General features: G+C 39.4%; 1 protein-coding gene across 6 annotated transcripts in view; it reads left to right on the plus strand.

The window, feature by feature from the left end:
* Positions 1 to 15344, plus strand: part of RELN (reelin) — an 895263-nt gene that overhangs the window by 693118 nt on the left and 186801 nt on the right. For all 6 annotated transcript variants that reach the window (XM_073652257.1, XM_073652259.1, XM_073652258.1 and 3 more), the window contains exon 28: positions 13255 to 13490. In XM_073652257.1, coding sequence (XP_073508358.1) covers positions 13255 to 13490 — 236 coding nt within the window. The remainder of the gene's footprint in view (positions 1 to 13254; positions 13491 to 15344) is intronic.

Here is a 15344-nt window from a genome sequence, read left to right on the forward strand (position 1 = left end):
GTAACATTTCTCTCGAGGTTTTACATTTCAAACCTTTACAATTACAATCAAACTAATCTTAAAATTACAATCAAAACTATTTTACTCATTTAAATACTTATCTGAGCTAGGAAAGTATAAATAGGAAAGCACCCTTTATCTATACACAGAAGCTCCATTGGCATTGATTTTAATATGTTAGAAACACATCATGTTTTGTGATTACGTAGTAACATAGGGAAAGTCAGTTCACCTATATGAATATAGGACAAAATGCACAGAAACTTTGTAGTCCTCTTCTAAAAAAAAATGTTATCAATCCACATTAACCACTTCGCGCCAGAGCCTGTTTTTGCCTTCGTGACTGGGCCAATTTTTTCAATTCTGACCAATGTCAATTTATGAAGTAATTACTCTGGAACGCTTCAACGGATTCCCCTGATTCTGAGATTGTTTTTTCGTGACATATTGTACTTCATGATAGTGGTAAAATTTATTTGATATCACTTGCGTTTATTTGTGAAAAAATCGGAAATTTGGCAGAAATTTTGAACATTTTGCAATTTTCAAATTTTGAATTTTCATGCCCTTAAATCAGAGAGATATGTCACACAAAATAGTTAATAAATAACATTTCCCACATGTCTACTTTACATGAGCACAATTTTGGAACCAAAATTTTTTTTTGTTAGGAAGCTATAAGGGTTAAAAGTTGACCAGCGATTTCTCATTTTTCCAACAAAATTTACAAAAACATTTTTTTAGGGACCACATCTTATTTGAAGTGACTTTGAGGGGCCTTTATGACAGAAAATACCCAAAAGTGGCACCATTCTAAAAACTGCTCCCCTCAAGGTGCTCAAAACCACATTCAAGAAGTTTATTAACCCTTCAGGTGTTTCACGGGAATTTTTGGAATGTGGAAGAAAACAATGAACATTTAACTTTTTTTCACAAAAATGTTACTTTAGACCCAATTTTTTTATTTTCACAAGGGTAACAGGAAAAAATGGAATATACAATTTGTAGTGCAATTTCTCATGAGCGCGCTGATACCCCATATGTGAGGGAAAAACACTGTTTGGGCACACTGCAGGGTTTGGAAGGGAAGGAGCGCCATTAGACTTTTTGAATGTAAAATTTGTTTGAATAATTAGCAGACGCCATGTTGCGTTTGGAGAGCCCCTGATGTGCCTAAACAGTAGAAACCCCCCACAAGTGACACCATTTTGGAAACTAGACCCCTTAGGGAACTTATCTAGATGTGTGGTGAGCACCTTGAACCCCAAGGTGCTTCACAGAAGTTTATAATATTGAGCTGTAAAAATAAAATTTTCACATTTTTCCCACAAAAACGTTTTTCATCCCTTAATTTTGCATTATTATAAGGGTAATAGAATAAATTGCACCATGAAATTTGTTGTGCAATTTCTCCTGAACACGCCGATACACCATATGTGGAGGCAAACCACTGTTTGGGCGCACGGCAGGGTTTGAAAGGGAAGGAGCGCCATTTGACTTTTTGAATGTAAAATTTGCTCAAATAATTAGCGGACGCCGTGTTGCATTTGGGGAGCCCCTGATGTGCCTAAACAGTGGAAACCCCCCACAAGTGACACCATTTTGGAAACTAGACCTCTTAGGGAACTTATCTAGATGTGTGGTGAGCACCTTGCACCCCCAGGTGCTTCACAGAAGTTTATAATATTGAGCCGTAAAAATAAAATTTTCACATTTTTCCCACAAAAAATGTTTTTCATTCCCTAATTTTGCATTATCATAAGGATAACAGGAGAAATTGCACCATGAAATGTGTTGTGCAATTTCTCCTGAGTACGCCGATACCCCATATGTGGGGGAAAACCACTGATTTGGTATACGGCAGGGTTCGGAAGAGAAAGGAGCGCTATGTTGGCTGGGATAGGTTGCAGACACCATGTCACATTTGAAGAGTCGCTGACATGCCGAAACAGCAGAAACCCCCACAAGTGACCCCATTTTGTAAACTACACCTCTCAAGGAATTCATCTAGGGAAGTAGTGAGTATTTTTTAATTTTTAAATTTATACCATTGGGCAGTGAAAAAAACATAATTATATTTTTACCACAAAAAAATGTTTTACCCTCAGATTTTACATTTTCACACAGGGCAATGGGTAAAAATGGTGCCGAAATGTGTCACACAATTTCTTCTAAAAGTGGCAATACCCCATATGTGGCTGTATCGCACCGCTTAGCCATACGGTGAGATCTGGGAGGGACGGAGCGCTATTTGACAATTGGAGAACAAATTATTGTAGAATAGGCATTTGGATTTGGGAGCACAAAATTTTCTGAATTTCTTTTGGGGGGCAAGGGCCATTTCGCTTTTCCAGAGCCTTTCTGCTACCAGTAACTTGGAATATTTTTAACGGATGACGGACCTGAGTGGGGACTAGCTTTTTTTGAGGACTGAGTTGAAGCTTTTACTGGGAACATTTTACGTAACATTTATCCGGCGCTCTAGGCTGAGCACTTACAACGGGGTTTCCATCTATATTTCCAAGTGATGTAATTCAGATGAAACACCTGCGGGATCCATTCACTGTAATGAGGCAGCAGAGTTACTCTGGACTCCGTCTGGCCTCTGTTTAGTGGTGTCCTTTTTTTCAGAAGTGCACAAAACTGTGGCCAACCGCACTTTTATGCACGCCTAAAAAAACTGGCACTGTGGGATCACAGGCCAGATGGCATCCACAGTGACCTATATCTGCCTCATTACTGGGAATCTTCCATCATGGGTTCCGTCTGAATCACGTATTTCAGAGATTTACACGGAAACTCTGGTGTAAGTGCTCAGCGCAAAGCGCAGGATAAATGTGAGCAGAGCCTTACTGCGATCTTTGGGAGACATAATAAACAAATCAGTAGCAGGTGAAGAATTGGTTTTATTTATTTTTTACGCCGTTCCTCATGCAGTATAAGTGATGAGATTACTTTATTCTTTGGGTCGGTGCGATTACAGCGATACCAGATTTATATCGGGTTTTTATGACTGACAGCTGTCACACACTAAGAGACGCCTTTTTTTGCAAAATCTAGTTTTTGCATCGCCATATTTTGAGAGCTATAATTTTTCCATATTTCATCCGACAGCGTCATGTGATGGCTTGCTTTTTGCGGGACGAGTTGACATTTTTATTGGTACCATTTTTGGGTACGTGACATTTTTTGATCGCTTTCTATTCCGTTTTTTGGGAGGTAAAATTAACAAAAACCAACAATTCAGGAATTGTTTTTGGAGGGTTTTTTATGCCGTTCTGTGTGTGGTAAAAGTGATAAGGCGGCATTATTCTTCGGGTCAGTACGTTTACAGCGATACTACACTTACTGTATATTTTTTTAATGTTTTGGCGCTTTTACACAATAAAACAATTTTATAGAAAAATTTTTTTTTTTGCATCGCTTTATTCTGAGCGCTATAACTTTTATATTTTTTGGCTGATGGAGCTGTATGGCGGCTTTTTTTTTGCGGAACAAGATGACGTTTTCAGCGGTACCATTTTTATTTACATTTTGCTTTTTGATCGCATTTTTTTCCACTTTTTGTTTGGCAATATGATGAAAAAGCATAGTTTTTTGCTCCGTTTTTTATTTATTTTTATTACGGTGTGCACAGAAGGAGTTAATTAGTGTGACAGTTTTATAGATCGGGTTGTTTCGGACGCGGCAATACCAAATATGTGTACTTTTTTTGTTTTTGCATAAATATACGGATTTATTGGTTTAATATTTTATTTATTTTTATTTATTTTGTGATTTTTTCTAACAGTTTGAAAACATTTTTTTTACTTTTTTTTTTACATTTTTACTTAGTCCCTGTATGGGACATTAATTTTTAATTTTCTAATCACTGATGTCATGCAATGTAATAGACATGTATTACATTGCATGACATCTTTTCTGACTGTTTCACAGTCAGTGTCTCCTGTTGGACTCAGCTGCAGGGCTGAGCTCAGCAGGACACCATATATGGCAGATCTGGAGGCGGTCATGTGACCTCCAGCTGCCATAACAACGGAAGGTCCTGGAAGATATCAGGGGGCCGTCGGAGAGGTAAGTTAACGACCCCCTCTCCTCTCACTATCTTCTATATGCCACGATCACTATAGATCGCGGCATATAGAAGATAGCAAAGGGTTAACATCATTGGGACCTGATCCAATCAGAGCTATCGCTCTGCACTGGAACCGCAGCGCTTGCAGTACCCTGGGGGTTCTGAGCGCTGCGGGACCTCCCACCGTTTTAAACGTCAGCGCTGCACAGAGCCCAGGCAGCGCCGACGTTTATGTACAGTGGGCGGTCCTGAACCGGTTAAAAGCCATAACATCCAACACCAAAATAAATCGCAAATATGTTTTAGTCATTTGTAAACCTATAAAGAAATCACTCGAAAGTGAAATCAGTCCCAAAATTAATAAAGAGCCAAAAACCAAAACATTCCCAGGTCTATGTCACACACTAGTGATACATCATTATAATGTTACGTTGGAGACTAGCAGGAATCAAAACAAACTGTGGAGTCAGTTTTATACAAAGGTAATAAATTTTATTCAGGATAATATCAATATATAACATGAAAACAGATCATCTAAAAGATTTGGAATAGAGAAAGATACTGCTGTGGCACTATAGAGAAAGGGATAGAATGTCTATCACGCTAAGAGAATCATAGAGACACATTGAGTCCCATTCAGTGAGAACGAGGCATCATGATGATTTAAGGTAAGCCACTGACTGTATTGAGTTATTAGATGGCAGCTGGATTTAATACCAGCAATTAGTCAAAAACATTGTGTACAGCCATGTTCGACCTCTGTGTGTTTGAACGACAGACTTAAAAGGGGTGCAAAGTATGGGGATTACCTTGTGCCATGTTCTCAAATGAAGAGGAGCGTCTATGGGACCTGTGCAGTGGCCACATTAAAAGCCATAACATCCAACACCAAAATAAATCGCAAACATGTTTTAGTCATTGCATGTCTAAAGACTTTTTCTGAAAAGCGTTTGAAAATTATATTGGTCTTGGATATTATGGCTTTTAATATGGATTAATCAAATCATTTTTAGAAAAGGACTCCTGATGCTGGAACTTCTATTTTTATCTCTCCTTTGAGATTAACTATACTTAATGTGAATTGTTTACCTAGGTCATAAGACCTTGGCCCTTAATTTGATAGTAAGGTAGTATTAGCTACTTGGGAAATGGGCTGTTCACATTGACAATGGAACAATATCTCAATTAATTATGCAACTAAAACAGCCTGTATGGAATTATTTTTTACGTGTAATAAGGTTCAAGAAGCAAACAGACTAGAAATTAATATAAAACCGATGAAGCCTAAAATGAGTATTAAAAAGTGACATATATTGTTTTGAATCTTAAAAGTACACCATGATCCAAGGGGTAACGTTTCTCCTTGCATAGAGTGACATGTTAAGTATGTCAAGATGAGGAGACTTTTAAGCCGCAATGCTCCTCTGGGAAATATGCAAATTGTCTCTTCAGAGTAGAAGAAAACTAGAACTCTAGTGCCACCAATAGGAAATAGCAAACCTAGAAGTCAATATCAACTCTTTAACCAGCCTTGTCACATGACTTAGGATAAAAGCCAGAACCAGAATCTCATTTTGCAGACACTGTTTCAGGGTACTGCCCCTCGATCTCACACTTTGCACTGACCAGGGGCAGTACCCAAAAAAACAGTGTCTGCAACTTGACATTCTGGTTCTGGCTTTTATCCTAAGTCATGTGACAAGGCTCATTAGAGAGTTGATATTGACTTTTAGGATTGCTATTTCCTATAGGTGGCACTAGAGTTCTAGTCCTCTTCCTCTCTGAAGAGAATTTGCAAAATTACACCATAAAAGCTATATTGAAATACTAAATTAAGATAAATTAATTTAAAAAAATAAATATCCTGTGCTAGACATTTGGATATGGTAAATGCCTTACCGACTTACCAATATTTAATGGAAGTTGTTGACTATGTCTATGCTAAAAACTGTGCTCTGCCTATAGGAACCTTAAACATAAATAGAGTAAACTGAGCAGCTACACATCCCATTAATGGAAACAGTGACTTAGTCATTGTGTAATTGTTAGTCTAAGAACCAGGGCCGGCTCCAGGTTTTTGTGGGCCCTGGGCGAAAGAGTCTCAGTGGGCCCCTTTAACACATACCACGATTCATGAAGCACAGATACCGCAGAGAAAGATATATACATATATATATATATATATATATATATATATATATATATATATGTATATATATATATATATATATATATATACATATACAGTACAGACCAAAAGTTTGGACACACCTTCTCATTTTAAAGATTTTTCTGTATTTTCATGACTATGAAAATTGTACATTCACACTGAAGGCATCAAAACTATGAATTAACACATGTGGAATTATATACTTAACAAAAAAGTGTGAAACAACTGAAAATCTTGCACATGGGCCGTCAATCCCTGGCACAGCACATGTGCAGATCAATACTTTGGATCTAGCCTCGTAATCAGGACCTTACTGCGCATGCGCCACTTCAGGGAATCACGGCGTGTGAGAGATTGGGTGGGGGAGGCAAGTAATTTAAGACCAGAAGTGATAATTTATTGATTGGTGAAGGTCTGACAACTGGGAACGGTAGGGATCAGTAGAATGGGGTACTTTTATCCCTGTTAGAATGCAGCAGCGGTGCACAAATGCTATCTTAGTTTCATTCATTCCCTATGGAGATGCAGAGCACTGCCGTCAGCTTATTCTGGCAGCTGCATAGAGAATGAATGGAGCAGCAATCTGCCACTTCATTTTGTAATGGGGATAAAAATTCCACATTCTGCCAAGTGGTGCAGGTCCCAGTGGTCGGACCACATCGATCAGTAAGTTGTCACCTATTCTGCGATGATAACTTATTTTCCCTAGACAACCCCTTTAAAGGGGTTAATAAAAAAAAGGACAAACATAAAAATCAAGCTGTAGTCAGCAAGACAAAGTTAAGACAAGACAAGACAAGATATTTTGTGTAGATAGTATAAAGTAAAAACGATCGTCCGACCGCAGGTTCAAGTTCCTTAGGGGACTATAAAAATAAGTAAAATGTAAAACACAAATACAGTACAGACCAAAAGTTTGGACACACCTTCTCATTTAAAGATTTTTCTGTATTTTCATGACTTTAAAAATTGTACATTCACACTGCAGGCATCAAAACTATGAATTAACACATGTGGAATTATATACTTAACAAAAAAGTATGAAACAACTGAAAATATGTCTTATATTCTAGGTTCTTCAAAGTAACCAGCTTTTGCTTTGATGACTGCTTTGCACAGTCTTGACATATTTTCAGTTGTTTCACACTTTTTTGTTAAGTATATAATTCCACATGTGTTAATTCATAGTTTTGATGCCTTCAGTGTGAATGTACAATTTTCATAGTCATGAAAATACAGAAAAATCTTTAAATGAGAAGGTGTGTCCAAACTTTTGGTCTGTACTGTATATATATATAGTACAATGCCACAGATTTCACTTCTTACATTACATGAGCGATATTTATAGTAAATTCTACAAAAGCTCAGAAACCAGTTAATCTTTGCAGCGCACAGTGCAGACCGGACAGTATAGTCCTCCATACAGTATTATGGGCCGCATATAACGCTCCATGCGGAATACTGGCCCCCATATAATGCTCCATACAGAATACTGGCCCTCATATAATGCTCCATACAGGATACTGGCCCCCATATAGCGCTCCATGCAGGCTGTGCCCCCCTTCACCTAATGCCCCATGCAGGCTGTCCCCCCGACACACACAATTCCCCATGCAGGAGGTCACTTCCCTCCCCCACATAATGCCCCATGCAGGCTGTCCCCCCCCCCCACACACACATAATGCCCCATGAAGGCTGTTCCCCCCCCACATAATGCCCCATGCAGCAGCCACACATAGATACGCACACGGCACACCATTAAGTATAGCCTTCCAGTCCCCTCCTATAGCAGCTGCAGAGCAGACAGACTAGGCATGCCTAGGAGGGGACTGGAGGGCTATACTTAATGGTGTGCCGTGTGCGTATCTATGTGTGGCTGCACTGGCCGGTCCCTTCTTCTGGCACGGCGTGACCGTGACCCACTGGTGCCATTCCATTTCCACTATGTGGAGACTGTCACTGGGTGAATTACTGCCATTGTTCCTCCTGTCAGCACACTGCAGTATAAACAGGAAGCCCTGTCTGTGAGAAATGGCAGAGAAGGAATGGAACGGGTAGGGATGTTGGTGATGGTGGGTCAGAGTCAGACCATTAAGTATAGCCCTCCAGTCCCCTCCTATAGCAGCTGCAGAGCAGCCAGGCACCATCATGCGGCATGCCTACCTCTGCCCTGCCTGCTGCCCCTTCCTTCTCTGCTATTCCACACAGTCAGACAGGATTTCCTCAGATACTGCAGACAGTGCTGTGCTTAGTAGCAGTGTGTGTGCTACTGTGCTGAGGTGACTTAGATAGATATATAGTATAGTCAAGTTATGTCTTTCTATTTATAGATTATAGATACATGATGATGCATGTGACTATCACTGTGACATCATGTATCTAGAGATAGAAAGACATTGATAAGAGTAAGACGTGCACAGAAAAAGTTACCGGCGGTCGGTCGCAGTGTGTGCTGGCTGTGGCTGGCTCCTGGTTTCCGAGGAGCACGAGCTCGGAGGAGGGACCCAGTCAGAAGGCAGTGCAGTTGCGGTAAGAATAGATGGTGCACAGCACTGCCACCATCTGACTGGATGTCTGCAGTGCTGAGCACTCAATAGCCGGAGGTGAGAGGAAGCTAAGGATGCATCTGCCTGCCGGCGGTAACCCAGGACGCGGCGGGCAGAGCTCGCATAGCAACCGAGGTGAGTACGGGCCCCCCGCTGTCCAGAAGAGGATCTACCGGCCGGTTGTAATCAAGGACGCTGCGGGCAGTACCGCAGTGCCGCTCACACACATGACACATAGCGATAGATTAGCAAGCAACCCAGATGAGTGGGCCCCCCTTTCTGTCCAGGGCCCCGGCACTTGCCCGGATGCGCCGGGTGGTGACGCCGGCCCTGCTAAGAACCACTTATTGTGTGCCAACCTGACCAGGTAGATCAAATGATTAAGGTAATCTCAGTGACCGGTTGTCAATCAACCTATTTTTTTCTGAATCGGATAGTGCTATTTTTTTTTTTTTTATAATTAAAGCTGCTATGTTACGGTAACAACCATACATGTTTTTTTATGAGGTTTATAATGTTATTTTCTTAGGTCTAAATTTTAGCTTAGTATTGGCAAAGAAAATATTTCAAAATGTGTATAAGAAATTGTGTTTTCTTTGGTTAGACAAGCAGTTGTCTCTAAACCCTGATCAAATTTTTATTGAGTTTATAATGAATTCCCATTTGTGAATTTCCAGGGGTAGAACAGCAATGTAATTTTAATGAGCTAGCCACCACTACATGGTCCTTACATAATTGGTGAATACAGATGATGAATAATTTACAAGGGGAATTATTAAAGAGATCAGATGTTTACAGGGGAGCCTTCAAAGATCATTTCCTCAGTTCTATAAATAGGACATCAAGCTTGGAAGGGGGTCAAATATGCTTTAAATAGGAAGTGCTGAGCTAGAATATTGGGCTTTAAGAAAAATCTCCCTAAAACAAAGACATTTAAACTTTTTAGGATTGAGTTAGCAAGTAAAGCTTGTACTTTATTTTTTCATCTTTTCTGTCTATGAAGTGTGTTGGCCATAAAGTAGAAATGAGGATGAGCTCAACTCTAAAACCCAGTAAAACATGTACAGACAGAACATATCAGAAATTACAATCCAACTACCTTGATTTTAAATATCACAATGTAATTGTCCCATGTTTGAGTAGTGCAAAACTGGTGCAGAAAAGCCTCGTCTGGCTTTTAGTTAGCCTCCTCCCTACCATCACACAATTATGTAAGATGCCTGCTTTTGCTGTTTGCTGGTGCAGATCTCTTTTATTGTGCTGTTACTAGGCAGCTGAAGTAACTGGGAAGACCCAAGAGAGCATCTACACTAGGCAACTTCCTAAATGCCGTATTCAATAACTACCATGGTGTCTAGGTAGTTAGGTAAGGAGTGGGTTCCCTCCATCAGATCTTTGGACAACACAGTTGTGGGGTACTGTTGGGTTGCAATAGTAGCTGGGGACCTAAAACTGATAGTTGTCTGCAAATGCTACATACCTATTATTGATTGCTTGTCAGATTTAATGATTTGATATATTTATTTTCCAAAGCATTACAGAAGCCTAAAATTACCGAGCAGTACTAGAAGAACCCAACTAGTTTATTTTCTTTGTTTCAAATCATGCTAATAGCCTTGGATTAAGGGGGCAAAATAATTGTCTTTCTTCTAGTGTTAGTTACCCATGCTATACTCCACTGACCACTAGCAATACTGAGAAAGAGCTCTGAAACCCAGGAACTTGACACCACAGAGCCACACAGCTATAGGACTGCTGGATATAGCCAAGCACTGTAAATTAGTTTCTTCAGCAGTCCCATAGACATTGAATGCCTGACTTTAAAAGACCAGCATCAAAGTTAATCTTTCTGAAAGCTTGAGAGAACACAAAGCATTACATGACAGATTCATCATGCTGCCTGTTACTTCACTGGTTCTAAACAATTCAAGGATACATCTTTTATATGGGGTGTGTGCTCAGATGGTTCTCATCAAATTAACCCTCCCCCCTTCTTTTTATATTCCACTAGTGACACATTATACCAATGTATAAAAGATCTTTATGATTTCTTTAAAGGGATATTACCATCTCAGACATCTATATCATATCCACGAGATAAACTATAAATGTCTCAAGCAGTTCAGCTGTGTCCATAACTCTTATACATGTATGGTCACCTCTGCACTCATTATGTCTAATGGTAATTTCATCAAGTGGTTTAGGGACGGAAGATTATCAGCATAGGTGTGGGTGCCAAGGATGCACAGAAATCTGATGATTATTTTGTAACAAGCCTTGCACCTATAGTATGTGTTCATCACATGACCAGGTCAGATTCTTTATTAAGGGCTTATTAAGATGTCTGTGATTCTCGTACAGTTTCTATTTAGGATTTTCACAGATAAAACTTGGACCCAATATTGTATTTGGGCATGTTCTCATGTCCGATTTTTTTTTGCAGACCAAGTGGTCTCTAAGAAAACAGAGAATTCTCCATTTTTAATCCTAGTTTAGGATCAAAATCACCAGTGCAATTTCTTGAAAAAAAATCAGACAGCACTAGGATGCCATCCGTGTTGCAAATTGTTGTCCGATTTTCATTTTTGTTTGATAAAAGAAGCTTGAGAAGTCTTCTCATGTGAGAAAATTGTCTCTGATTAGACAAATACTCTCGGTTCAAACTCTGTCAGAGTTTGATCCGAGTGTCAGTGCATTGTGCTCCAATTCTCTAGAATGAAAGTAATTTCTCCATTGCCTGTGTCCTCGGTAACCGCACTGCATTCGGATGAAATCCGAGTGCAGTCCAATGTTTCACAAGCACCCATAGACTTGTATGGGTGCGTGTGAGCCGAGTCTCACAGCCACTGATTCTTTTCTCATGCTGAATCGGCTTGAGAAATAAAAAAAAAAAAATCGCAGATCTGAGCTGCTCTATAAAATAACACTGGTCCAAGTGCTATTCGATAAAACATTGGACAGCACTCGGCCATGTTATATGCTCGTGTGAGCGAGTCCTAACCCAAAAAAGCTGATGACACTGATGGAAGTCTGATCCACTGATTGGTGTGGGGATTTTTTTTTGTACATGAAAAATCATTGACGTCTCAATGATCCCTAACTCGTAGTCAAGAATGAAAGTTTCTATTGAATGAAAGCAAGAAATCTTGAAACCCTTAGGAACTTATGCGGAAAGTATATAGGAAAATTGGATAACATTTTATTATACATTTATTTGCTAAAATCATAAAATCCACTTAGAGTTATAGATACCATATAAAAAAAAACATAACAGATGACTGGACTCAATGTGGTGATCTAAATAAAATGTTACCTCAAATTGTATGTAATGTAAAAGGAAAACAGGCATAGATGCTATAAGCCTTGGGGTTTATGTTTGATATACTGTTCTGTTAGAATTCCTACTTCCATGAGTGTTAAACAGCAATGTGAAGATCATCAACACCTTTCACATTAACACATTCTCTGCACAGCTTGTGACATAGCAGCTGGGCTGGTGTTATCACTCACAAGGTTTCTCAAAACAACCTAAATAAAGAAGTAATTCATCATTTATTTTTTTAAGCCTTCATAAAGTACTAGACTCAACCTTGAAGTAGACATCTCATTGAGAAATATGTATAGGACAGTTTGCTAGCTTTAACAGCCGAAATAATAGCAGAATGCATCCTGCCTCTCTGTTTATGACCAGCACTAATAGATTAGAAAAAAGCAGCAGTAAAGTCCAGAACTGATATTTCCAGTGATCACAAATCTTTGAGTGACTGAACATTTTTTATTGTTCTTTCTACATGTTTAAGATTTTGTAAAGGTAGACACTAGTCACATGAATATAGCGGAGTTATCGGAGAGTAATAATTGTGATAATAACTGCTATATTTTTTTAAGATTATTTATTAATATGCCTGATATGTCTGTCCATGTATAGTTTTTTACTGTCATTTATACCTATTTTCCAGGTGACCAGATTCAATGCACCTTTCAACCTTCTTGTTTTCCATGTATATTTGCCATCCTCCTACTCCTGTAAATCCAAACCTGTCAAAGAAAAGGGGGGAGGAAGGGGCAGAGATAAATGCTGGGCAAGTAGGTGGGAAGATGCACTGAACTGCTCACTCACACCAAGGGTGCACCTGGCGCCTCATTAACTTATTTCAATAAAGTACACTTTTTTGGGAAATGCAGCAATGGATTTGTGCACTAAAGTTAAATTTACTAAAAGTACATTTTTAGCACGGCTCTGTCCCCTACAAGGTGCTGCCCTTGGTTTGAACAGTCATTTTGTGCTGACAAGCTCCCTTTTATATTTAAGTCAGTACCCATGTATTACACATTTGTCAGCATGGTAGAAGATTGACAGGCTCAATGTGCAGAACTATCTGTGTCAAATTGCATGATATGCTTAAACATTGATCTCTTTCCACATCATGGACGATCACATGCTATATTCTTACTTGCTTCAGTTAAATGTAGGATGCACAAAAGAATTCAGCAATACAACTCCAGTCCTTCTACAGTACTCTCATGATGCTGGTCTGTCTTGGTCACTCGTAAAGGAGGGATGTTATCCTGCATCCCCAGGAATCAAAGACTGCGAAGGAAGTTCCAGGGAATTGGGTGAACCAACCTCATATTCTCAAGGGGACTATGAAGATTGGACCCGGGTTACAATCATCATACCAAGAACACTTGCCTCAAGGTAACTTACTTGTGAAATCTTTATTTTAAAGGGAACCTGTCAAGTAAAAAAAACATTGTTGACCTGCAGATATGGTGTTAATCTTTAGGTTATATGCATCAATAAGCTGTACGGCCGCCACTTAAAGCCCGGCAACCAAGAGGTAATGAAGTTTACGCCTCCCAACAGACTTCGGCTTTTAGTCTTGGAGGCGTGGCTTCAGTCACCACTAGGTACATAGTGAGCAGTGGCTGTAACCAGGCCCTTGCACTGACAGCCAGCTCTGCAATGATACCCTGCAGAGATGTGCAGTCAGTGTAGGGGCATGGTTGCAGCCACCCTTCACTATATACTTAGAAGTGACTGAAGTTGTTCCGGCCGCACCTCTATGACTGCCAGGAGGAATAAACTTAATTTCCTCCAATAGCCAGGCAGCTTCAGATCGCTATTAACCTGCAGATTAACCCCATATCTACAGATTAATAGCGTTTTTTGGCAGGTTCCATTTAATTTTTATGACTATATTCATAAAAATAAAGAATAAAGTTCATTTTTCTCGCAGCTCTCGGCTAAGTGCAGGCGGCAGGCGGGTTAATAATGCTATTAAGCTGCAGATTAACCCCATACAGTATCTGCAGGTTAATAGGTTTTTTCCTGGTGACAGGTTCCCTTTAATATATTGCAATCATTATATTATATAGCACTTACAATTGCTCATTTTGCCTTTCTACCCAGTTATTTTTTTTGTTTTACATTAGGTCTATCACATGACGAGATTAAAAACTGACTAACTGAATCCTTCTAAGCTCTATGTAGAAACAGACGTCCCAATTTTCCCTGTATGAGTCATAAGTCACTGCAAAAGTCTAGGAGTTGAAGAGGGGAATGATTTCTACAGGGATAAGACACTTTATGTTTAGACAGAGCAGAGAAAAAAGAATAATTAACTGGTTAGAAGGGCAAAGTGAGCAATTGTAAGTACCCAGTGCAGTATAATATGATGACTGCAATATATTAAGAGGATAAAAACTTTGATGGGAGGAATGCTTCTTTAATAAGTATATGTGTTATACAGTTAGGTCCATATATATTTGGACAGAGACAACATTTTTCTAATTTTGGTTCTAGACATTACCACAATGAATTTTAAACAAAACAATTGAGATGCAGTTGAAGTTCAGACTTTCAGCTTTCATTTAAGGGTATCCACATTAAAATTGGATGAAGGGTTTAGGAGTTTCAGCTCCTTAACATGTGCCACCCTGTTTTTAAGGGACCAAAAGTAATTGAACAATTGACTCCAAGGCTATTTCATGGACAGGTGTGGGCAATCCCTTCGTTATGTCATTCTCAATTAAGCAGATAAAAGGCCTGGAGTTGATTTGAGGTGTGTTGCTTGCATTTGGAAGGTTTTGCTGTGAAGTAAACATGTGGTCAAAGGAGCTCTCCATGCAGGTGAAACAAGCCATCCTTAAGCTGCAAAAACAAAAAAAAAACATCCGAGAAATTGCTACAATATTAGAAGTGGCAAAATCTACAGTTTGGTACATCCTGAGAAAGAAAGAAAGCACTGGTGAACTCATCAATGCAAAAAGACCTGGGCGCCCAAGGAAGACAACAGTGGTGGATGATCACAGAATAATCTCCATGGTGAAGAGAAACCCCTTCACAACAGCCAACCACGTGAACAACACTCTCCAGGAGGTAGGCGTATCAATATCCAAATCTACCATAAAGAGAAGACTGCATGAAAGTAAATACAGAGGGTTCACTGCACGGTGCAAGCCACTCATAAGCATCAAGAATAAAAAGGCTAGACTGGACTTTGCTAAAAAACATCTAAAAAAGCCAGCACAGTTCTGGAAGAACATTCTT

Source organism: Phyllobates terribilis, unplaced genomic scaffold, assembly GCF_046119375.1.
Source record: "Phyllobates terribilis strain yellow unplaced genomic scaffold, ASM4611937v1 Scaffold_11__3_contigs__length_659146591, whole genome shotgun sequence".
NCBI classification, from domain to species: Eukaryota; Metazoa; Chordata; class Amphibia; order Anura; family Dendrobatidae; genus Phyllobates; species Phyllobates terribilis.